Source organism: Symphalangus syndactylus, chromosome 2 (assembly GCF_028878055.3).
Source record: "Symphalangus syndactylus isolate Jambi chromosome 2, NHGRI_mSymSyn1-v2.1_pri, whole genome shotgun sequence".
In the NCBI taxonomy this organism is placed as follows: Eukaryota; Metazoa; Chordata; class Mammalia; order Primates; family Hylobatidae; genus Symphalangus; species Symphalangus syndactylus.
The window spans coordinates 49,809,159-49,833,212 of NC_072424.2; the positions used below are offsets into that span (position 1 = coordinate 49,809,159).

At 39.1% G+C, this 24,054-nt stretch overlaps 1 protein-coding gene and 1 long non-coding RNA gene across 10 annotated transcripts in view; one reads left to right on the plus strand and one right to left on the minus strand.

The window, feature by feature from the left end:
* KCNQ5 (potassium voltage-gated channel subfamily Q member 5) overlaps positions 1–24,054 on the minus strand; it is a 616,433-nt gene that overhangs the window by 55,214 nt on the left and 537,165 nt on the right. For 3 of the 9 annotated variants that reach the window (XM_055256386.2, XM_055256360.2, XM_063629852.1), the window contains 2 exons: positions 20,457–20,483; positions 11,455–11,675 (listed from right to left, as the gene is read on the minus strand). In XM_055256386.2, the coding sequence (XP_055112361.2) occupies positions 11,455–11,675; positions 20,457–20,483 (248 nt within the window). Of the gene's footprint in view, positions 1–11,454; positions 11,676–15,239; positions 15,297–20,456; positions 20,484–24,054 lie in introns of all 9 variants that reach the window. The other 6 variants (XM_063629850.1, XM_055256378.2, XM_063629853.1 and 3 more) reach the window with 4 other exon arrangements.
* LOC129469609 (uncharacterized) lies at positions 1,600–9,000 on the plus strand. The gene is made up of 3 exons (XR_008653084.1): positions 1,600–1,684; positions 8,375–8,473; positions 8,947–9,000. It is a non-coding gene; the product is annotated as an uncharacterized lncRNA (long non-coding RNA).

Genomic DNA, 24,054 nt, shown 5'->3' on the forward strand with positions numbered 1-24,054 from the left:
GACACTGTCTTCATAGAACCAACAGGATGTTGAAAATACTGAAAGCAAATAAGCTTTAAATGGCTGGGCTGGTAGATTGCAATACTGGCCACAACACTTGCAGCTTCTCACATGAAGAGGTGGAATCTCTTTCTCTATCTCTTGCATTTGGGCTGTCCTTGTCATTTGCTTTGACCAACAGGACATAGTGGACATTATACTGTGATAGGTTGAGCCTGAACTTCAAGAGGCCTTTTCAGATATCAATGTACTGCTCCTGGGAACCCACCACCACCATGTGAACCAGCCCAGCCTGCTGGAGGATAAGAGACCACATGAGCGAAGAGCAGTAATCCTAACTGAGACCCCCTTAGTCCAGTCAGCACCAGCCAATACAGCAGCTGAACACAGAGTATGAGTCAGTTCACTTAAGACCAGAAGAACTGCCTAATAGAATTGTGGGCTAAACAAATGGTTGCTGTCTTAAGCCACTAAATCTGAGGGAGAGGGGTTAGCTATGCAACAGATAACATACAAATGTAAAGAGACATAGGGTCATGACACTTTTCAATCAAAACACAAAATTGTGGGAACAATAGTTTCAAAAGAGTTCTGGGAATGATTAGTCATCAATTCCAATAGAATGATGTGGAATAAGAATTGCTACTGCATTAGATTAATGAAAGATGCCAATCTCAGAGTTTCATGTGCAAATGATTCTCTTGGTAGCTGGAGGTACAGAGAATAATTTTTCCCAGGTAATATTATTCAGAGGTTTCTATGCTTTTGGAGTTCAGAAATTGTTGTTATGCATTATACATGGCAAAAGAAGAAAAAGATGGCAAGGGAAGAAAAGCTGAACAAAATTAGATGTTGAAAATAAAATACCTGTAAAAGGAATTTGGGACAATGTCAGGGAGTTTTATACTGCAGGTAGCAAAAAGCAAAGCCTGGGTAACTCATCTCTTTCCCATGTCAGTCATCCATTGCAGAAAAAGGATCCTGGCCTTTACTTAACCTTTTTTTCCCCCTTGTTTACCAAGTAGAGCACACCACGAAAGCGATTAAATATAATTTTAAAATTGTGTTATATTGGTTTCTCTTTGTGCAGCAGACAACTAAGTGTGCCTCTGAAGGAAATAATTTGAGATATATGAAGGAAAAATCACCATGCAGCTGAAAAGTGCTTCTCTTAAATATGGGCTAAATTCTGTGACTTGTGTAATGGTTAACTTTGTGCTTATTTTGTGCAAATTTTGGATGTCACCCACAGGTTATTTCTGAAAACTGTGAAGTCTGAAGAATGAGGAAGATGCCTTTTGTTCCCCTCAGTGCCAATCAATACTGTAACTGAGGTGGGCTGGGGTGGTAAAACTTACAAACAGTAAGTTCTTTGGGGTGACAGTTGTCACGCCTCCTCCCTGCCTTCTAAATGCCCAGAAACACGCTGGCTCTGAGCAGCAGCCCTTAAATACCTTCTGATTTGAATTGAAATCCAGTGGAGGGCTTATCCAAGTTCTAAGAATGAGCCATTATGGAGCACACACATAAACCTCACAATGGTGGGGGGGACACACCTGATGCACTTCTTAGGACGGAAAGGACTATGGTGGACGGTGAAAGGGGAAGAGAAAGAGTGGGAGGAATGAGAGGCAAGAAGCAGCGGGTAGCACTTTTCTCTGAATCAAAGAGACGTGAAACTAGGGTAAGGACAGAAAACTCACTCCTGGCATTCCTCAGCCAATCCTTGCTTTCCTCTTCCGTTTCTTAGTTTGGAATTGCTAGTGAGGATACAAGTTAATGGCTAAGGAAGTTACTTTGCATTGGTCCAGAAGAGCAGGTTATAGACACTCAGATTTGGAAGAAAATTTCTTAGAGGTTGTCTGGTTTGATCTCCTTAAGCTTCCAGAAATTCCTGACTGTTGATCATCCAACTTTGATTTGAATGCTTCCAATTATGGAATCCACTCGATTGCTGTGGAGTCTCTAAGTGCTAAGCTGTCATTATATTGAACTAAATATTGGTATCACACACCTTTCAGTTCTGCTTCTGCCCTTTGAAGCAACCAAGAACATATCTTCAACCTCTTGAAAAGCTGAAGAGGGGCCATACATTTTACAAGAAAGAGAGCTGGGTTAGAAGTTATGACACTTTGGTTTTGCAACTGACTAGTTGGTGTCCTGCTCCCTCAATTTATTTATTTATTTATTTATTTTCGAGATGGAGTCTTGCTCTTGTCACCCAGGCTGGAGTGCAAGGGCGCTATCTTGGTTCAATGCAACCTCCTCTTCCTGGATTCAAGCGATTCTCCTGCCTCAGCCTCCTGAGTAGCTGGGATTACAGGTGCCCGCCACCACACCTGGCTAATTTTTGTATTTTTAGTAGAGATGGGGTTTCACCATGTTGACCAGGCTGGTCTCGAATTCCTGACCTCAGGTGATCCATCCCCCTCAGCCTCCCAAAGCACTGGGATTACAGGCGTGAACCACCGCGCCTGGCCTCCTCATTTTATTTAACTTGTTGCTGAGTAATCACATACTCAATATTTTGTTAATACTCCTTTTGAGAGTCTGCACTAAGAGTGGAATATAATTGCGTAGCTATAGGTTGAGGCCAGGATTGTTTTTTTTTTTTTTTTGAGATATAATACAAAGGATACTGGGCATAAAATGGTTAGACCAGAAGTTATAAACCCATGTCATTAAATGCAGGTAGGTAACGGAGAGGTTGAAAGGAATGGGGAATTGGTGGTTTGGGTTCCTGGAAAGACAATAGGGACTGGTTGAAATCTGCAATTTAAAAGACATAATATATTTAAAGGCATTTGTGGTAGCCAGACTCTAACATGGTCCCTAGTGGCCCTCATCTCCTGGTATTACCCCCCTGTATAGTCCGTGCCTACACTGTACAGGGTTGGTCTTTGTGACCACTTACACATGAAAGAAGCGATGGCATAACACTTCTGAGCTTAGGTCATAAAAGACTGCAGCTTCTGTCTGCGTACTCTCTCAGTTCTCTCTGGCGGAAGCCAGCTGCATGTCATATGGACATTCAGCCAACCTAGTGTGTGAATGATTGGCAAGGAAAGAAAAGGCCTGCTAGCAAATGCTCAGTTGAGCTTGGAAATGGGTCCTCTCCCAGCATCTCCAGCCAAGAGCTTGACTGCAACCTCATATGAGACTTTGAGCCATAACCATTCAGCTAAACTGCTTCTGGATACCTGACCATAGAAACTGTGAGATTATGTGTTATTTCAAACCACTAAATTGAGGGTAATTTGCTATGTAACAATAGATAACTAATACAGCATTCGGATTCATTTTAAAGTATCAATGTGGACATGCACACACACTTCGCTGATGAAACAAAATATAGGGCTCCAGTTTATAACCCTGGGTTTCTCAATGAAACCTGGATCTACAGAAGCCAAAAGGTGTGGTTAAGGCGGCACTCAAAGGTCATTTGGCAGCTCAGTTTCTGCTGGAAGGGAGGAGATGAAATCCATTCAGAGCTCAAGCAGGAAGCTATTTTATCCACCAACAGAAACAGAGTATAATTTTCCTTATCACGGTAGAGAAACAACAAACAATGGGACAGAATCTAGAGAAATCTGACAGAAATCCTGTTCTCTAATACAAAGAGCACTTGGATTAGAGTAGAAAGCCAGGTGGAACTTCAGTCTTATCAAAATAGAAAAGCATTTCCCCATCACTAAAAACTAAGAACAAGCATTTCACAAAAAGTAATGGAAGAAGCAACCTGTTAAGGTCTGAATGTTTGTGTCCCCCCAGAATTTATATGTTAAATCCCTAACCCTCAAAGTGATAGTATTAAGAGGTGGGGGCTCTGGGAGATGGTTAGGCTATGAGGGCAGAGCCCTAATGAACGGGATTAGAGCCCTCATAAAGAGACCCAAGAGGAACCTCGCCCTTTCCATCACGTGGAAGTGGGCCCTCTTCAGACACAGAATCTGCCAGCACCATGATCTTGGACTTCCAGTCTCTAGAACTGTGAGAAATAAATATTTGTTGTTTATAGGCCGCCTAGTTTATGGTATGTTTTTTTATAGCAGCCCAAACAAAGACACAACTCTTCTCAGAAATCCAAGACATAACGTAGTCACTTGGGGTCCAAAACCAGAGATTGAGAGGTCACTCTCCACCCAATAGGAGAAGCAGATCTTAGGGGGACAAGAGTACATATGACACACAGCAGAGGAGTAGGATATGCCTTTGAATGAAGATGCCTGAGGGACTGAATAAAGAACCTGGACAACTAAAGAAAAAAGACACCTATGGATCAGAATTGAGACAATTTCTTCAGGTAATGGTTTTTACCAATAAGTTAAGGAAGAACTGAAAGTGCGTTTTAGAATCCTACTGAATACCCTTTGTAGGCTTTAGCGTAGAATTACAACAATAATTACGCTGAATATAGAGTTAAATACGGAGAATAAATTTCTAGAGTTTAGATCCAGTCATTCTCAATAAGTCCTTTTGCTCTTAACATTAAAGAAAACCCTCAGGTTTTGTTACAAATAGAGGCTGACAGGAATGGGTGCCCTACTCAGTCAGAATCCCAGGCCAGAAATCTGCACAAACAGGTTAAGTGGAAGCCCTAATAGGATACTGCTTTAACAAGAATTATTTCTGTCAACACAATGCAGAGTCATTATCAGGCAATTTCAGAAAGTGCCAGGAAGCATCATGTGGAAAATTATAATCAAGGCCTGGCTGAAGTTGGGCCATCATTATGGAAAGTCAGGAAAAATGCTACGTGCAGCGTGGTGCTTGGCATTTTGTGGAAACACCAAAAATGTCAACTGGGGAGACTGAGAAAAACATGAGGGAGGAAGATGCCATTGGAAAATAAGCATAAAAGAGGATTAGTGTAAGATGAAAGCTCGTGTGCATAAATTAGTCAAATAGAAAATACTGATAGTCTGTGATTTATACTGCTTGGAAGAAAATAGGCCATTATGGATACAAGAGACTGTTAGTTCAGGATAGTTGTCAAAACCATTGCATTAAAATGCTGCCTTTTTGTCACTGTTTTCAGTGATCTTGATATTCTCAAACAAGGGTTGTGGTAGACTGGTGGGCCTAGAACCTAGGTAGAAGTTAAAAGAAGAGAGGAAGGGGATGAACTAACTATCTTTAAGAAGACTTGAGGGCTCTGGCACCCCACATGGTGTATTTCTACTTTTTTGCTATTTTTAGGTGAGACTGGGTTAGTTATTAACTTCAGAAGGAAGAAGGAGTCACCAAGAGAAACAGCTTGAGGAGCGAGGTGTCAGGAAGCTGCTGAGGAGGTGGAGAGGAAGGGAACTGTACCAGTTTTCCCTTAGTGGTGGTGGTGATAGAACTTTTATGGGCTGACTGTATGTGAGGAAGGATTATATGATTGAAATACTAATTTATTTATTTTTGCTAGTTGTTCCTTTACCCACTTTGCCTTTCATTTGAAATTCAAGGAGACAGTCTAGCCTATGCTTGTTGTTTCATGGAAATGATGTGATGAGAGAAAACTGAAAAAAATTATAAATCTGGCTTTTATGTTTTTAAAAGCCCAGACATTTAGAGGAACAGAAATGACATATAGACAGAATATTTGAGAGAAAGCACCATGTTTAAGGACATGCTGCCTCCTTACCCTCACCCCAAAGTGGAAGAGGTTTCTTGGCTATATCAAATATTATACTATGAGAAGTTGCTTTTCCCAAATCCAATCCCCAAACCTAAATCCTTAAATTTATCCAGCTACTTCCCCCCACACTTGATCATGTGCTTTAGGGGAGTCTGGCCGAGATCCAGCTGCTGGGTCCTGACTGGTGACAGCCAATGATGGCGGTCCCATCCTCCATGCTGGTGATTGTTTTAGGCATGAGGATTCTGCAAAATAAGGTGTGAATGGACAGTTTTCCTCACTTTTAAGAAGAGATACAAACATAAGATGGCCTCTTTCTGCCTCTGGAAGTGTTGCATCTAGAGAAGATATTGCAACTGCTGTAGCCATTTTGCTTCCAGCCTGAGGAGGAGGCAGGCAGACAGATGGAAAAAGTCAAAAGAAGACTCAGAGAATCAGAGAAATGAAGCTAGAGCCCTGAGGCTCTGTGGAGAGCTGTCTTATCTCTGAGCCTCTTTCTATGTGGTATTATAAATTGCATTATAGTTTAAGGTAGTTGAATCTGCTTCTTTTGTGCCCTGCTGCTAAATGCATCCTAATTGGTACACTGGCTGAGAGGAGAAAGGAACATGAAGGGTAGTGAAGAAAAAGGAATTACCATCAGTGCCTGGAAGAAAGGAACTAGCCTTGAGGGACCCCCACAATTGGAAGATATTCCGCATCTTCATCTCACCCAGATCCCACCCTGGTGAACCCTAAACATCTCCTGAACCCAGGCTGTGCCAGTTTTTCTCATAAACACCGGATGAGGATGCGCCTTCCATGGCAGCTAACATGAGCCCTGAGGATTGCTCAGCAGGAAAATGGTAATTTCTCCTTCAGCAGAAACAATGTTAAACTTGTTAAAACATGCATGGTTATACATGTATGTGAGACAGATTTTCAAATCCATTGCCACTTCCGGAACGAACATGCTAATTACTACAGAACGTTGGGTTTAGCTAATATCAAGCACTGTAAGGTGGAGCTCCCTAAAGCTACATCCTTCTCCTTCACTGTCCAGGTTATTGTACTCTTTGATTGCAATTCTGTAAGGCACTCCCAAATGCAGTGGGGTTCAGTAAGTGTAGGACTCCTTCGTAGCAAACTAGTCACGAGAAATCCGAAGATTTTCTCCTAGCTCTCTACCTTAGTATCATTCTTGTGGATTTTGGCTGCTTGCTCCATTTCTCACTTGCAATCTGCCACCTTCCACTTGCTTGTCTGTTGGCAACACCTGTGCATCTTCTGACACTATCTTTCGCATCTTGAAACAGGCCTCAGATGACCCTACCATTGGCCTCCATCCCAGGGAAAATAGACACAGACCAGTATGGCTGTTATCCTGAGTCTCTTCCCAGATACCTGATCAAAACAGAGAACGGTCATTGAAAGGCCATTTCCCCAATTTGCCTAATCTTCTAGCTCTGGCTGCCTTGAGATGATGTAGTTGAGAGGTTTGGCAGCTGAGGCTGGGAGAAAGATGGGATAGTGGCATGATCAAGTGGCTTATATGGGAAGGGGAATCTGACCAATTGAAGTTGGAAGAGCAGAGGCAAAAAGAGGGTGGTGGGGGTTGGGGGAGGAGAAGAAATGAAAGATTCTTAAAGGGAAATTGATCTAATATCTAGGAGAACATCTTAGAATACGTTTGTAGGAGGACTGTGAAATTCAGTTGCCTGCATGTGCATTGTGGCTCCTTTACTTATACCTGCTAGACCTTGGGCAAGTTACTTAGCTTCAACTCTTAGTTTCCTCATCCATAAAATGGGGATAATACCTCAACTACTCCATAGGGGTATTGACAGAATTAAATAAAATAATAGAGGTAAAGAATTTAGAACAACACATGCCAATGGGAAGAATTCAATATATGTTAGTTTTATCATTATTATTACTCATATACTTGACAAAAATATTTCTATATTACCTAATTTCTAAAATTATATGAAGAGGATTACATACTATCGATGAACAGAGTATTTCTATCTTTTATTATAGAATTTATCAGCTAAAAATACGATTCATATCATAGCGGTCAAAATAAATTTGGTATGACAACACCACATCAGTCCTTTAGAGTTTACTTTCTTTCGTTTGTCATTTGTGGCTTCAGCATCTGCCTGCTACTTTCTACTTTTCTGGTACACACAAGTATGGAATATTGAGAGACAACTGCGTCTTTTTAAAGTGTAACGTATTAATCTCATTAAAAATTTTAGCAAGAGAAAAATGCCATGGATATTTAAAAACCTTCTTAAAGAGTCACTAAATTATGAAAACACTACCATCTGTAGTAAAGGGTATCAGATTTGTCAGGAATTATTAAAATTTACAGATTAACCCTAAATATTTTTTGTTTCTCTATTATACTATCTTTCAATTGCAGGTCTATTATTTTCCAAATATAACTTTTAGTTATTAACTTAAAGGTTGATCTGAGTTTTCATTATTCTTTCTTTTATTTATCTATTCCCCCGAGCGTGTTAATGGGCAATGGAGTGCTGAAAATATGTGAGGAGAGCAGAGGAGAAGAAAACAGCCCCAGAAGTGAATGGGCAAATAGACTTGGAATAATTGAAAGATGGCTCTAAGTGTTATATATTATTTTCTATGGTAGTAAGTAGATTTTAGAAATACTTAAAACCTAAAGAGGCACTATAGGTAAAGATGTATAACTGAAGTCTACATTTATTTGACAGCTACTTAATTTTTTTCTTGTAAAAAAAGAACTTCCAGTTTCCCAAGACCCAACATTGAATTCAATCAGAGGTAAAGATTCTGGACTATTGGATTAAATGAGGAGGCAGGAGCTACTATCTCTTGTAGGTGGGTAGCCAACAAAGTAACTTCAACAGAACAGCAGTTGGTCCTCTGGTCACTTGGGAAACTCAGAATTAATTGAATGGGCATCAACAAGGGAGAAGCAATTCTTTTGCAAACAAACAAAACTGTACTCGTATGAAATGACCTAGAAAATAGATGACAGGAGACCTTTCCGATTTGTGATTTGGTAGAGAATAGGACTTCTGTTTCTGTACCTCTGAGATGTCTTTGCAGATACTGAAAATATTGTGATAGATAGTGGTGACTCTAAAGTCTGTGAAAAATTCTTTTCCTCTGGCCAAACAGTACAAGTAGAATTTGTTTTCCAAATGAAAAATCCAGATTGTATGAATTTTATATTTAAATATGCTCAGCCAACAGTAAGGACCTTACACTACAAAGTTGAATGCTTTTTGAAGCCGATTTTAGAAGAATATGGATCCGTTGCAATATGTAATGTATGATTTCTAATGCAGTGTGAAACCAGGGCCAGGGATGAAGATACGGACACATCTCACCTTGCCAGGGATGCTGTGATGTGGGTGAGCATGAGCTTTGTCTATGGGCTGAATTGTGTCCCTCCAAAATTCATATGTTACCATCCTAACCCCTAGTACCTCCGAATGAGACTGTTTGGAGATAGGGTCTTTAGAGATGTGATTAAATTAAAATGAGGTTATTAGAGTGGCTCCTAATCCAATATGACTGGTATCCTTATAAGTAGAGGAAATTCGCACATGGCTGGGTACAGAGAAAAGTCTGTGTAAAGACTCAGGGAGAAGACCATCTAAAGCCAAGAAGAAAGCCTTCAGAAGGAACCAACCCTGCTGACACCTTAAACTTGGCCTTCTAGCCTCTAGACTGTGAGAAAATAAATTTTTGTTGTTTAAGGCATCTAGTACTTTGTTATAGCAGCTTGAGCAAACTAATAGAAGTTCCATTTGTAGTAGAAGCATAGTCCATGTCTGCACTCAATGAAGACTGGTTCCCACCATTAGGACAAGCTGCTCCTTCTACCACTTGGGAGGAAATCAGCTTAAGGAGAGGTGTTAGGTGAATAACAGTCAGGGCAAGGGCCCCTAGAGTAGGGGCAGGGGAGAGGGCAGTGTGTGAAAGGAAGGGCTAATTTTTTTCTTGAAGGGCTAGTTTTTTTTTTCTTTTTCTCCCCCTAACATTTTGTTTTTCAAACTAAGGGCTTTTTTTTTTTTTTTTTTTTTTTTACAGAAAATCCTCTATTGCTTTCTTATTACAAGAGCTTTACCTGTTCATTGTACAAATATTAGGAAATACAGATTTTAAAAATGAAGATACAAAATATAACTGTGATCTCACCACTCAAAGGTAACTGTTCACACATTCTTGTAAATCTTTCCAGACTTGTTCCTATAGATACATGAATTTATATAATATATATAAATGGAATGATTTATTTTTTGTTATCATCTTTCTGTGTCAATAATTTTTAATTTAGAGCATCATTTCTAATGTCTGACATTGTTTCATTGTATCTATTATACCCTAGAAATAGAATTGGGAGGTGGGATGTGTCTAGGCTTAGACATATGTAAAGACTTTTAATATATTTTGCCAAATTGCCCTCCAGAAAGGATGTACCCATTTATATTCAGCAAGTCTATTTTGAGTGCAACATAAAGCCCTGTCACTGGTAACTCTTGACTCAGCTGCTCAAGGGCTTTCAGCCAAAATCCTAGGAGGAGAGTGAGGAAACTAGAGGACACTGAAAAGCTGTGCCACAAGTGACTCAGATCCTGCAAGTGGCTCGATGGAGGAATGTCCCGTGTTGGTGGCGGAGGTTTTTCCTCCCTTAGCACAGGACAAGCTGCGGGGAAGCATGGCAGGATCAGCCGTCCTGCGCCCATATGGGACCTGCAAGCTCCGCCAGGAGGAGCCACGCCAGTGCAGCCACCAGGGGTTGCCCTGAAGAGCATGGCACCCACAGGGGTGTGGAGTGAGGCGTGAAGAGGGGACTTGTGTTGCTCACTTGAGCGTGGAAGAGATATCCCTGAGGACCTTTGAGTAAGCTGAGAGGGACCCGTGGACTGCGGTTCCAGGGATTTCACTGCAGGGATCCTCAGATCATTGTGATTATGACCCCTGGTTGTTAATTTTATTCCTCGAGCTTTCAGGGCCTGGGAAAATACACGTTATTTGGGGAAAGAGAACAGAAGGACTGATAGCCTTTGCAGTTTTTATGCATTAATGGGAAATGCTATTTGATTTTGGTTCCTTGCCCAGTATAAGAGATCCCAGGGGGCCTAGTTAAAAGGAAAGCCAAGCTTATCTTAAATGAAAAAGAAAATATTTTATTTTATAAACATGAAAATTATGTGGCACTCAATAAAATGTGTTGGCAAGTGAATGTCTGCTACATAATATGATAAATAAAATAGGTTAATTCCTCTTGGGAGAAGAACTTGAATTTTACTTATCATTGGAAGACTTTGAAATAACTTTCAACAGGAACCTCTCTAAGGAAAATAGGCAGTGGTCTCTGATTTGCTGGTAGATGGAGTGTGTGAGAGAGGGAAAGAGCACATTCACTGTTGACCAGAAATGATCATCCTCCTTACTGTGTTTCAAGATATTCACAGAGCACCTGGTTGTCCCTGGGTCTTGGACCTTTGCTGGTCAGACGTCACAAATACATCAGAATGACAGTCCCATTGATCTTAATGTGGCCCTTGTCTGAGAAATAAATTGTAGATACAAGTGAAGAATTAACAACATTTTGTCGGCTTCTTTGAAATGTAAATTTAGCTGCCAAAGTGGTTTCCAAAAGTAAACTTATGTTCTGTACATTTGCCCAAGGCAATGAATAAATTTCCAATAACACAAACAAACAATTCTTTCCCTGGGGTTGTTTTCTTCTTTCTTCAAGTGGCACTACGGAGAATTAATTACTTCATAATCTCACTCACTATAGCCTATCAAATTAAAAATGGTTATGGAAAAACAGGGCTTACCATCTATCACTGGTTTTGGCTGAGAACTTTTGAGGCGCAGCGAGGGCCGGAAGCGGGTTCGGTCGTTGAAGCTCCAGCTCTTCTGCACTTTGGTGGGGCTGCCCTCGGCTGTGATGTCAGTGCTTGGGGACCTCCTGTCACCTACTGAGGCTTGTCGGCTCTTAATACTTTGGCCCCTGGGGCTAGCCATGCGCACTCGCTCCTTAAAACTTAGCTTCTGACTGTGGAGAACAGAGGCATGATTATTCCCTTTCAAGCAATTTCTTCCACTTTGCTTGGGTAAATAATTTGATGAAGCTCATGTGGTCATATATTTCAACAGACAAGATGTTTTCAGCATGTAGGAGCATAGCAATTATTTTTCCCTTATTTAAAATTTGAGCTTTATCTAATCTCTATATTTGCATTCATTTGAGATCAATCTCATTCTACAGGTACATACATCCTTCTTGGATTCATTGTAGAAAGGACTGAGGTCATACAGCAGTTTGTACACAATTACACTGTAGATAACTAAGAACTGTTTTGGAATTCACTTGAAAACAATTGGGTAATTTTAGCTTTAACCTCAACTTTTCAGATTTAAAAAATTATTCTTTGTTTGGGAGCATATCTCTTTGTAATTTCTAGACATTTTTACAGGTAAACAGGGATGACAGTTACATATATACCTATATTTGGCATGCATTTTATATTCCAGGCAAGATTATGATATCCATAAATTCATGCAATCTCATAGCAGTTGGTAGCACCGCATACATAATATTAAACATACAACACTTAACATTAGATTTCTTTTGTGCTTACATTCATTCTTGTGAGATGAAAACCACACAAGATAGAACAGCCCCAACATATAATGAATGTGATGACTGATGAACAGAATGAGATGTTATGTTCACTAACACAATTTCCTGCTAGTAAACAGGTTATTGATTTGCTGTGGCAGCTACTGGTAAATTATATTTGTTCAGGCATTCAGTTCTCTGATGCCGGCTAAGATCGAATTGTTGTGGGCTGATAAAAGAAGCATTAACAACAATCATAAAATCCAAAGTGCATCTTCACACTTTCCTAATCAAGAGATATGCTATGATATTCTAGGAAGGGCAGGTTGGGATTAGAGACATGGGGGCTAGGGTCCTCATCTCTAACCTGGAGATAAACATAGCAACACAGCTAAGGGATTCTTTTGGGAATCAAATGAACTGTAAGAAGATTTGTGTACCCATTCTGTTTTTTTTTTCTTGTTTCCTTTATAGTGAAATTATGCCATTCATTAGAAGGTGATACTGTCATCAATGTGAGAGGCCCAGGACTCTGCAGGGCCTGAAGAAATCCTGGGCAACGAGTCTGAGGGAAGTCTCTCAGAGCAGCTACTCTGAGTCATGCCGCAGCCTTTGTGGGGTATGAAAGCAGCGTTCTCATGGATAAGGCTTATTTGAGACGAAGTGGAGGCCTTGTTTTTTCCACTTACCGCAATGTCCACTGTCCCCAACTGCAGCATGCCAACAGCAAATGTGTTTAGTGGATATGTGTTTTGTAGCTAACAAGAAACAGTAACATTTATTTTTCCATGCCTAGTTGCTTAACAAAGGATATTCTAAAAGGGCACCACGTTTTATGTATGTTTACATGAAAACAAATCAAATCATGAACTGGTGGTCAGGGAGTTCTGGAAACAATAAACAAGTTGACCATGCAACTGACAGCTCCCCTCTGAAATGCAGACACAGCTAAGTCCAGCATGACTCGCTGAAGGCACATGCAAAGAACAGGCGGGGCAGTTTGGTGATGAGGTCAGGTGGGTTCAATAGTTCTTTACAACAATCCCAACAGTGGAAGAGTTTATCTGTGTTTGACACATGTGTGATTAAATGATAGGTTACATTAAACAAGAGCAACAATAACATCATAAACCTGCATCTTTTACTTCTCAGGCTAGCTTTTCCATGTCATCCCAAAGCCTTCAATTATTTAAACAAATCTGTCAAAGGGATAGTGCCCAAAAATGTCTACTTTTCTCAAGCTTTTTTTTTAAATCGTAAAAGTTTCAAATCTCTTTTTAGTTTCAACACATCTGTTCCATAATTTAAATTTACAATGATCTAGTTCCGGAAGCATATGCTCACTTCTGCACCTTTATTTAGATTAATGAACAGCTCAAGTTGACATAGATATCATTACAATTGGTCCTCACTATATTTGATTTTATCTATTACCTTTTCTGGAACTAACAGATGCTAATTACTATAAAAGGTTGGTTCTAGTTAATATCAAAGTATTTTCTCAAACTTTCAAGATATATCTCTTTTCTATGTCAACTAAATAAATAAGGAATGGATAAACCATCATAAAAACATTTAATATGAAAAATTAAAAAAATTCAATTACTAAAAAGTAAAAACATCCAAAATGAAAGTATTAGCATTCAATCCACCACAGTTTGTTTATAATAAAAGTATTTTAAAAATCATACCTATAAAAATATTTTTAAAAATTGCCTCTATGAACCATTTTGACATTACCTTATGAATACATTGGAAAATGTGAATAATATTCTCTAAATCTTAGTATCATTTAAAGCACTTAAAATTGACAAAAATAAATTCTAAGTAACATTTCCCTTTTGTCCTTCTCAACTACATGGATATTTGCTAATGTCGATTATTTTAAAGATTCCCGAGAATTATTTTAAAATAAACTCGGCATATTACATGCTAAATTAGAAAAAATGTAATGTTTTCACTTTCTCTTTTGACATAATTATATGAAAGTTAAGAATAAGATTCTAATCAAGAAGTTTTTAACCAGGCAAAATTTTCTTTTCCAAGGCAAAGATCTGTTCTTGTGTCCTCTTACAAAAAGCTCACTTTATTATTTTTCTACTTTGTTTCCCTTTGAAAATCAATACAGCGTCTTGATTAGATGACTATTAAGCTGATTAGGTGACTGTAACTGAAAACACACATTGAATTGATTAAAAATATAGGCTCTTCACTGGCACACTGAAGTTTTCATTATTTTCCTGCCTTTTTTTGGTGACATCTATGAATATGATTTTTGAAGATTTATGTAACAGTATTTTTAGGAAGAATGCCAAAGATTATCCCCAGGAGACCAGCAAGGAGGTCTAGCTTTGCAGAAAGTAAAAAAAAATTGCTGTGGTCATTGATTGGAGCATCTCTCTTTGGGTATAGTCCCACCTTTACAGCTGAGGACCATGCTCAGCAGAGCCTGCACTGTCACCCTGCAAGAGAGAATTCTCTCGTCTCTAGGAACCAGATGCACAGGTTATTCAAATGGCCTAGCATGCAGTCTACTACCGGCTGTTCTCTGCCAGGGAACTGTGTGGCATCATCATAACCCCACAGTAATCCTCTGGGACTTAGAATGCTGTAGTTATTGTTATACTTAATTAGGGTTTTAGCCCTTCATGGGATAAGCATTCTACAAATTCTCGCCTCAGGCACAATATGGCAACTGAGCCATAACAATCCAGTGCGTGCAGCAGCTCAGCAGTTGTCCAACCACAAGGAGGCGCCAATGGGCTGACTGCCAGTTCTACGCGGGACGCCGACTGTTTGTCCCAGCGGTGGAGAGTTTCAAAGCAGGCAACAGGCAACAAGGAAAATTACAAGCGGGTTGAAAACCTCATTCAAGAAGTCCCTAGAAAGAGTGAGTCTCTGAACAGGGCTCAGGTGGGGTGGCAGTGTAACCTGGTCATGCACCTGAGGTTAGTTGGCATTCTCAAATCTCATGTCAATAGCCCGGATGCTGGGTACCTCTGCTTCCGTGAGGTGTACATTCTGAAGAGCTTCTGCTTATTACTACAGAACTTACTAGGAGTGAGGGAAATAGAGCAGCACATTACTAAGCATTTCACGAATAGGAAAGTGCTTAGGGATTCTTTTATAAAAACAAAGCCATTTGGCTTCATTGTTTTTAATATAGAAGTACACAGACTATTTAAGCAGAGAGTACTATGTTGTTTAATTGTGCTGCTTGAAAGATATCCAGCGATCTTAACGGCTAGGTTGAAAAATTGGATTTGAACTAGACATTACATACAAATGATGATATTCTCTGTGTTAGCATGTAAGAATAAATTAGAATAGAGCTACCCCTGTAATAAATATCAATAACACATAGTATAAGTGATTGAGTAATAACATACTTTAGAACTTCAAAGAATAAATATTTACAGAAATCAATAAATTCATAACATTAATTGTTGAAATTTAAAAACGTAAGTTCTTGGTTTGTGTGAAACATCTGCATTTATAGTTGATATAGGTAACCAATTGTCAGATAGAATGTATGTTCAACAAAATAGAAGACAAGATTCTAGATTGCTGGTTTGTAAGAAAAGAAAGAAAAGTACGTTTCTTATTTTAACTTCTATGATGTGTTGTTAGAAGACTAAATCCATTTCCTCTATCAATAAATGTGAACAGAAGGAGAGACCATTTTGGAAAGATTGTTTTTGAAACAATGGAACATTTTGCCAATAAGGACACAAGTTGACTATGTTGGAAAAAAAACAAAGTCTAGTCTTACTGAGTTTAGTTTAACAACACATGCAGATCATTCATTGCACACAGAAGAAAGAAAATTGAAATAACTGAAAATAAATGCAGAAAAAATATAAGAGCACACAGTCTTCCACCAAGTTCTAGAGTTCTCTCCAAGAGCCACACACAGCTTCAGTACTCCCCCTTCCCCCGAAAGCCAACCACACGGGAGTGGTTCAGAAAAAGCACTCAGTGGCTCAAAGCACAAGAGTGTAATGTAATATAAAAATATCACTTTTGCCTTAACATTTAAGACATGCATCTTTACAACAGTCTCACATGTACCTGGTAAAGCAACTTTAGTCTACTAAGAAATCTGAAAGAGTTCTAGCAACGCTTTTAAAATTGCCACTAAGGAAGCTTAAGTATCAAGCAGGCATATAGCCAACCATTGTTGATTAAGAAGACAGAGTAACTAGAGGCAGCAAGATGTATAGATAATCTCGAAACCTCAGATAGTATAATCTGTTTTTGTAGCAATACAACTTAGGTAGATAGAAGGAAAAGCCTTCTTGTATCAATGTGTTGACTGACTACTATTTGATAATCTGGTCAAAGAGGAAGGGAGAACAACATAAAACCTCAAGGTGAGAATATTGGCTTATTCTGGACAGATGGGTTCACAGGTAAATTCAGTTCTCTGAAGATGACAATTTATATCAAAACAGAAAAAAACTTGTCCCGTTTAAAAAATGACTTTTCCAACTAATTTTTTACTAGAATGAAATCAATAAACACATTTACCACCACATATATGAGATTAGTACTGTTTTAGTGAGAATTCAGAGGAAAAGAAATGAGTGATTAAATGATGCTAAAGAAGTATTTTATGTTTGGAGTAGAGGAAAAAACAGCAGGCTCAGTTGAGACTAACAGTAATTTGTACCTGAGTGTACCAAAGAGAACTGATGAAACAGTATTTTCACTATCGCTCAGTTGAGCTATATTTAAAAAGCTCTTCTTCAGATTGATGGCTTGTATTTTATTTTATTTTATTTTTTTTGAGATGGAGTCTTGCTCTGTCATCCAGGCTGGAGTGCAGTGGTGTGATCTCAGCTCACTGCAACCTCTGCTTCCCAGGTTCAAGTGATTCTTCTGCCTCATCTTCCCAGGTAGCTGGGACTACAGGCATGCGGCACCAAGCCCAACTAATTTTTGTATTTTTAAAATAGAGACGGGGTTTCACAATATGTTGGCCAGGCTGGTCTCGAACTCCTGACCTCAGGTGATCCACTCTCCTTGGCCTCCCAAAGTGCTGGGATTATAGGCGTGAGCCACTGCACCTGACCATTGTATTTTTAAAGAAAAGTTTTGGATCTGTCATAAATAATGTGACATTTTTCCTTAGCCCAAGACATCGTGGGCAAATTTTGTTTAAACATACCCTAACCTCAGTGTAGAAAGACAAAATCCCTTTTTAACAAGAACATTCCAAAGCTGGGAATATAGTTAACTAAGGGTTCTATAAATGTGTTCGACATCTTAATCAATGTTGCAGAAAGAAAAGCCTCTCTGTGTATGACCCAGTCTACAGTCAGGGCTCCGTCCTTTGCTGAGAGTGCCAGGCACCCAGAGGCGGATGTTGGCTGCTGTGTTGAACTCGTCTACACTTGGGTTTCTCTCAGTTTGTAACACAAAGAAAAACCATGAAGAAGGACTTAGGAGATTCCAAGCTCTGAGCTAAAAGGTGAAAATGTTGGCTTCTGCTTGGGCTGAAGCTTGTCTCCTCTGCCTTTCTGACTCACTATCAATAACTCCGTGGTCCCAAAGGCAGTAAATGACTCTGCAGTTGGGTGGTGTTAATTAGTTCCTTTGAAATGGGGTCAAGCATTAATTAACAATACTCTGGACCCAGATCTACTCTTCTCTAAGGAAGAACTCTCATTATAAATGCATTTTACTTTGTGCATATTTTGCTTGGGTAAGGACAACTTTATTACTTTAAGATGGTACGGTTGCTATTGTTATTACAATAGCCTTTCTGCATTCATTATGCAGGATTATAAATTCTGTGTATGGGGCGCAACAAGGTGAAAGGTTACATAATATTAAATGGGAGCTTACTTTCCTTAGATTATTGCAATGTTTTTAATTTTTTATTTCTCTTTTTATATTTCTCCTCTCTTCCCATTTTTTTGTTGGTGTTTTATCTCTTCCCACAAACTACTTGAGGTCAGGGCCATTTTATCACTGTATCCAAGAATTATTTATTGAGCACATTCTGTAATAGCTTTACCCAGGGTGATGTGACAGCTAGTTGGAAGATAGGACACCTAAGTGTATGAAACATAAGACATTAAATAAGGCATCTAGGCTAAGTAATAGTGCAGGACTTATTTCAAGGTGGTTTTTGCCAAATGTTCAATGACCACAGAGAAGCAAGAAATTTCCATGTGTGATTCTGTAAGTCATCAACCCACTTCAGTGGTTTTGTACATATTTAAACCTATGGGTGAGTTATCTTTGACAACCTCAGTCTGCTGCATGCAGAGAGGTAAATGTTGCAGATATATGCGAACATCATGTGGAAAATCTGGTTGGTAGTTTTTTTGAATTGTGACAACTGAATAGGAAGCTTGTTTTTGGACTGGTGAGCAGAAGCTCAACAGTGACGCTTTAATTTTGTCTTTGTTTTCCGCTGTGCTAACATTTAAAAACAGTACAATATCATTGTGCCAGCCCAAGGTGACCCCTCCTTCAGGATTGCCATAGAGTTTACACTTTTTCGAGCACCTCCATGTCATTTACACACTTCTCTTTTGGGTGTTAACAGCTCCGTTTTGGAGGATGAAACTAAGATGGTTGATCGCACTCTCAGGTAGCTCTGGAATTTGTGCCAAAGATGGTCTCTGTCCTTTGGATTTGGAGGCAGATCACCCTTTGAGATAATTAGTAAATGGATAGCTCCTGAGACAATCAAAGCTTTTAAAATATCACCAAAGCAACTATAAGCTAGCTTAAAATGGCTATGATTTATTTTGTGTAACTTTTTTCAAGTAAAATTGTCAGCACAGAAGGATGGTGAGCTCTGTATGGAATCTAGAAAAGGGACTAAAGGTCTAGAATTGGTCAGCTTGGCTCTTCCAGTGTCTAGGCAAAGACTATTCTGAATCTAATGACTAGAACCTCTCTTTGATCAAAAACGTTTCTTAGGTGGGGAGGAATGACTTTTTTCTGGAAATATCTCCAAGGAATATCCAATGCCCTTGGCTCTAACTCTATGCTACCAAATAAGAGAAGGGACTTTAATGCCATCCCTTGGGTAGGTTACCTACCCAGAAGATGTGCCTGATGTTGTATATCCTATCGTACCTATCTCCCATCATAGACGAATGCATTTATGTTTTGATTTGTATATCTCTACATATAAACATAATGCAAAAATGGATAATCCAGAGCCTTAATACACCAAGTGAACTTTCAAAACTGGCTTCAGTATTGCATATATTATGATTAATATAATTATTATAATAGTACTAAGCTAAAAGAGCAATCCCTGGGCCCACACTGGCCTCCACTTAGAGACCAACTCTGGGTAGGTGGATGCCTTCATTTCTTTATGGAAACAGAGTGACAATGATAGGAAAAAAATGTATCTCTTCTTCCTTTCCAGGCACCTGGGATTCTCCTTGCTGGTTCTGCCTCTGCCACTCTTCACATCATTAATGCTGGGTTCCACCTGGCTCTGTTTTTCAGGGCTTTGCTCTCAAATCTAGGCACTTCCTGGTACTCATTAACACAGATCAAGAAATTTTTCTTTCACCTCGTATTCCCTCTAGGTTTAATTCTCTGCTGTAATCTGATGACGCATTCCATCTAAGTCATGGGAAACTGATAATAAATTATTTGGGGAATTTTTGGGAGGGCTGTCTTCTTCCTAAAAGATGGGGGTGGGGCTCTTTCTGAGTCACTTGAGTAGACCTTAGCACTCAGTGGGCTGGAGATCTGGAGATGTCACAGAGAGATGGTTTCATCTTGCCAAAAAAAAAAAAGATTATATATATATCACTCCAAAAGAAGGACCCTAGTGAAGGGGAGTGTATCCTAGACTGCTGCCTGGACTTTTAACATTCAGAAAAAAATTCCTTTGTTTCATTCTCTAGATTACCATATTTGAAGACTTTGATAAGACTTCTGTCTGGGAAAATGACAGCAAGGACTAATCCGAGATCAGTTCCCCTCCCCCCCCACCTCCAAATGTTCCATGCCCTGCAGATTTTGAAAAAGCAGGGAGTGATTTGCGGAAAGACACTTTGATACTAAGGGGGGAAAATCAATAAAATAGCAACCTTTGCAGGCAATCTTGTGAAAGGTCACTTTTAATCATCTTGTATTTGTTGATCGATTTTACTCACATGAGACACATTTAAAACATCTGGTAGGTATCAGACTTATAAACAAACATGTAGCAAGAGAGAAATCACAAACCTGCTTGATGCTTCCCCTTGTTCTTTCCTTCAGGTGCGTGCAGGCAGAAGAGAAATGATGATAAACCAGTGAATATATTTATAGCACTTGATAATGGCCAAATTGGAGATTGGGGAATCAAATACCTTAAGTAACTCTTTTCATGCAAGATCCACAAAAGCAATGTTCTTTATAATAAATGTACTCAACTTGCTAACATATGTTCTTTGTGATACAGACCAGAGATAGCACAACATTTACTTAGCAGAGCCAAGACTGCCTACATAGAATAAAAAGCAATAGACTTTTCATTAGCCAAAGCTATCCATGGCTAAGAAAAAGTGGTTCTGATCTAACCAGCATTAGCAAGGGCTCTTAGAATGTTGCTAGTTACAACATAACTGTTCTCTGTGCATCTGGCAGACTTAGGTTTCTAAACCTGGATTCATTAATGAATTGTATCTCAGTCACTTGCTGAGGCAGATTTTTTTTGGTATCATATAAAATCTAAATTTCCTTGGAGTAAATAAGGTACATAGAATATTTACCAAAACTCTTTTAGCCTATACTGTTGAGTGGCATTTGTAATAACTCATTTTAGCAAATGTAGGTCTAAGCACCATGGTGTAGGGTCTGTACTCTTTGCAAACGAGCTGTGTGCCTTTGGGCAGGCACCTTATTTGCTTGCAGGTTTTGGTTTTCTTATGAGTAAATCAAAGGCTTTAGGTTAGATAATCCCCAAATCCCCACTTCTTAAGGTACCACAAGGTGTTTTTGGAGCTTGATAATTCCCCATAGCCTCATACAATATCTGACTCATTCCCTAAATAGCATATTTACCTGTGTTTTGACCTTTGCAGTTTCACTCTCTTTGAGGAGAAAACCAAGAAAAGTACTTGCTTCTATACATCCTTCTGTTATTAAAACAAAACTTTGAAATAGAACTGCTAAGACCTCTAGAGTGTATGTAAGAGACAAACCAGAACTGAAAAGAGAGAGTAAGGAACTGCTGGTTGTATCTCTGGCAGGTTTGAGTGTCCCTCCTCCCATTTCTCTCTGCCCTGCACAGCTGTTTCTTAGATCTCTCTCTCATCCTATTTAGTGGAATCAAAGCATCCCACTGTGTCTCTAAAACTATGGGGAACAACAGCATGGGGCTGATGTTTTTAATGATAACAATAACATTGATGATGATGTTGATGATATTGTTGATAAATTGACCTTCTCCCTGGCCACCTATTTGAAATTATAGCCTCTGATGCTCCCTAAATTCCTTCTTCATTTTACTTTTCTCCTTAGCATTTAATGCCATCTAACATATCCTATATTTATTTATTTATATTGTCTATCCCAGCATCCCTTGAATACATACTTTCCAAGGCCAGAGATTCTAACTTTTTTTAAACTCCAACTGCTTCATTCTCAGTGCCTAGAACTATGCCTTGCACATCATAGGTGCTCAATGAGTAATTGTTGAACGCATACATGACTGAATAAATGATCTTTCCCATCAGAAGTTCTTAGGCTGAATGCTAAAGGAAAATACACAATGTAAATAAAATAGTAATTGTAGTCTGTTTCTTACTACAACACTCTCCATTCGTTAAGCCACTTAAATGTAAAAAGATCCCTTTAAGTCATTGAAAATTATTGTCACTTGATTAAAGCAAGTTTGCTTTGTAAAGCAAAAGTTTGAACTTGGCTTCAGGGACTCTGTGAATACATTAAAATTGTAGACAAAGTATTGATTTTCTCATGCATTGAATATCTTTCTTGGGAAAGACCCCATAATTTCCATCACATTCTCAATGGTTTAACAAAAAACAACAACAAAGATTAAGAACCTCTGCATTTTGAAGCAATGAAGCATCACTGGAGGGAGAGATGTTAGGACATCTAGTTTCCCATGAACTTTACCAGTGACTGCTGTGTCATTCTGGACAAATAACTGTTCTTCATTCAATGGAGCTGAGCCCCATGGTTCATGAGGTTGCAGGAAAAGGAAAGTGAGGGAAAGACACAGTGAGACATGAGGAACACAGGTGTTTGCATAAATCCTCCTCCACCTCCACCCCCACTTAAGACAGGGAAAATATCAGAGGAATAGAAAGAACTTATGTGAATAAAATAATAGTTGATTTACCGGGGGAATTTGACTTATTATTAAACAGTTTTTTCAAGCTTTTAATGACTTTTAATCCAAAAACTGCAGTAAGTGGGAAGCCAAATAATCACATATGATAATAGACCACTCTTCTCTGTCACTTGAGAATTCCCTATCGGTTTTCCTACTCAGATTCCCTTTTTACATTTACCTAGCAAACTTCATGAAGACTAGAAATATAATTTCTATATAATTTTTATTTTTGGTTCATACTCCCAATGAATAAATGGCACAGGAGTTATGTTCTATTTTTGGTTTTTTAATATCAAAATGTTGAAAGGGTCTTAAACTCCATAAAAAGTTCAACTAAACTTCAAGATCTAAATGAAAAGAGGATTTTAATCCAAACATGCATTCAACAGCATCCATGCTTCTATCCATGCTAAGGTTCCATCCTCTCTGAAATCCCTGGAGCGCTATGAATATCTCTGTCCTAGGTGCTGACAAGAATTTTAGATACCACCCACCAGGAGGCATTTCCCATTAGAGCTTAGGAATTATCTTGCCCAACTCTTGTCCTTCTCTTTATGGGTGGGAAAACTGAGGCCAAGGGCAGAACAGGGAAGTAATGTAGTTAATCCAAGCACCACTGGATCTGGTGCTTCCCAATGGTATGCATTCTGCTGCATCTCAAACCTCCATTAAGATGGCACTGCCAGGAAATGTCATGGAGGTTTCCTCAGCTGATATCCCCCAAGATCAGTAAGAACAGGTGGCTTTTTCTGAGTCACAGTAGTTAGGTGTCCTGAATCCCATGAAGCCACTAGGATTAAGGTTTTGTTGGGCTATGAAGAAAAACAGCCGATGCTCTCAAATGCTAAGTCGGATGAGCAATTTAATAACTTTTGAACAACCTGAGGAACTGACTATGCTAATCAAGCTGGGTGACTCACAGAAAGCCTTTCTCATGACTTACTGCTTTGGTATTTCAGTGAGGACTTCTTTAATTAGGTGGTGAATATGATCTAACATTTTCTGTGATAGTTGAACTAGAGTCCAGGTTTCCAAGACTCCAAGACTAAGCCCTTTTTTTTTTTAAATTACAGATCTCTGTGATAATCATTAGGACTGTCCATAATGTCCTTGGTTCTTGCCTCCTTCTAGGCACATGGTAAAAGGTAAAATTGTGCTTCCCCATTTTCTTTGAGTTTAGGCATGGCTGGGTGATTTACTTTGGCAAATGAAATGTGAAGAAAAGTAGTCTTACTTTAAAATTGTGAATGCCAATTCCAAATTTTAATCTGCTGGGTCCCATTGCCTCATTGTAAACTATTATCCTATCAGGACTCTTATTTTTTTCTTTTTTTGCCACTGACGTGAGTTTGATCTGCAAGTAAAAGCTTGAGGACCATCCAGAGAGGATCCAGATGAGAAATGGCTTTGAGAGATCTAAACGTACAAAGATGGATTACTCTCTAAGCACTCATCTCTTGGGGTCAGGCGATGGGTGCAAAA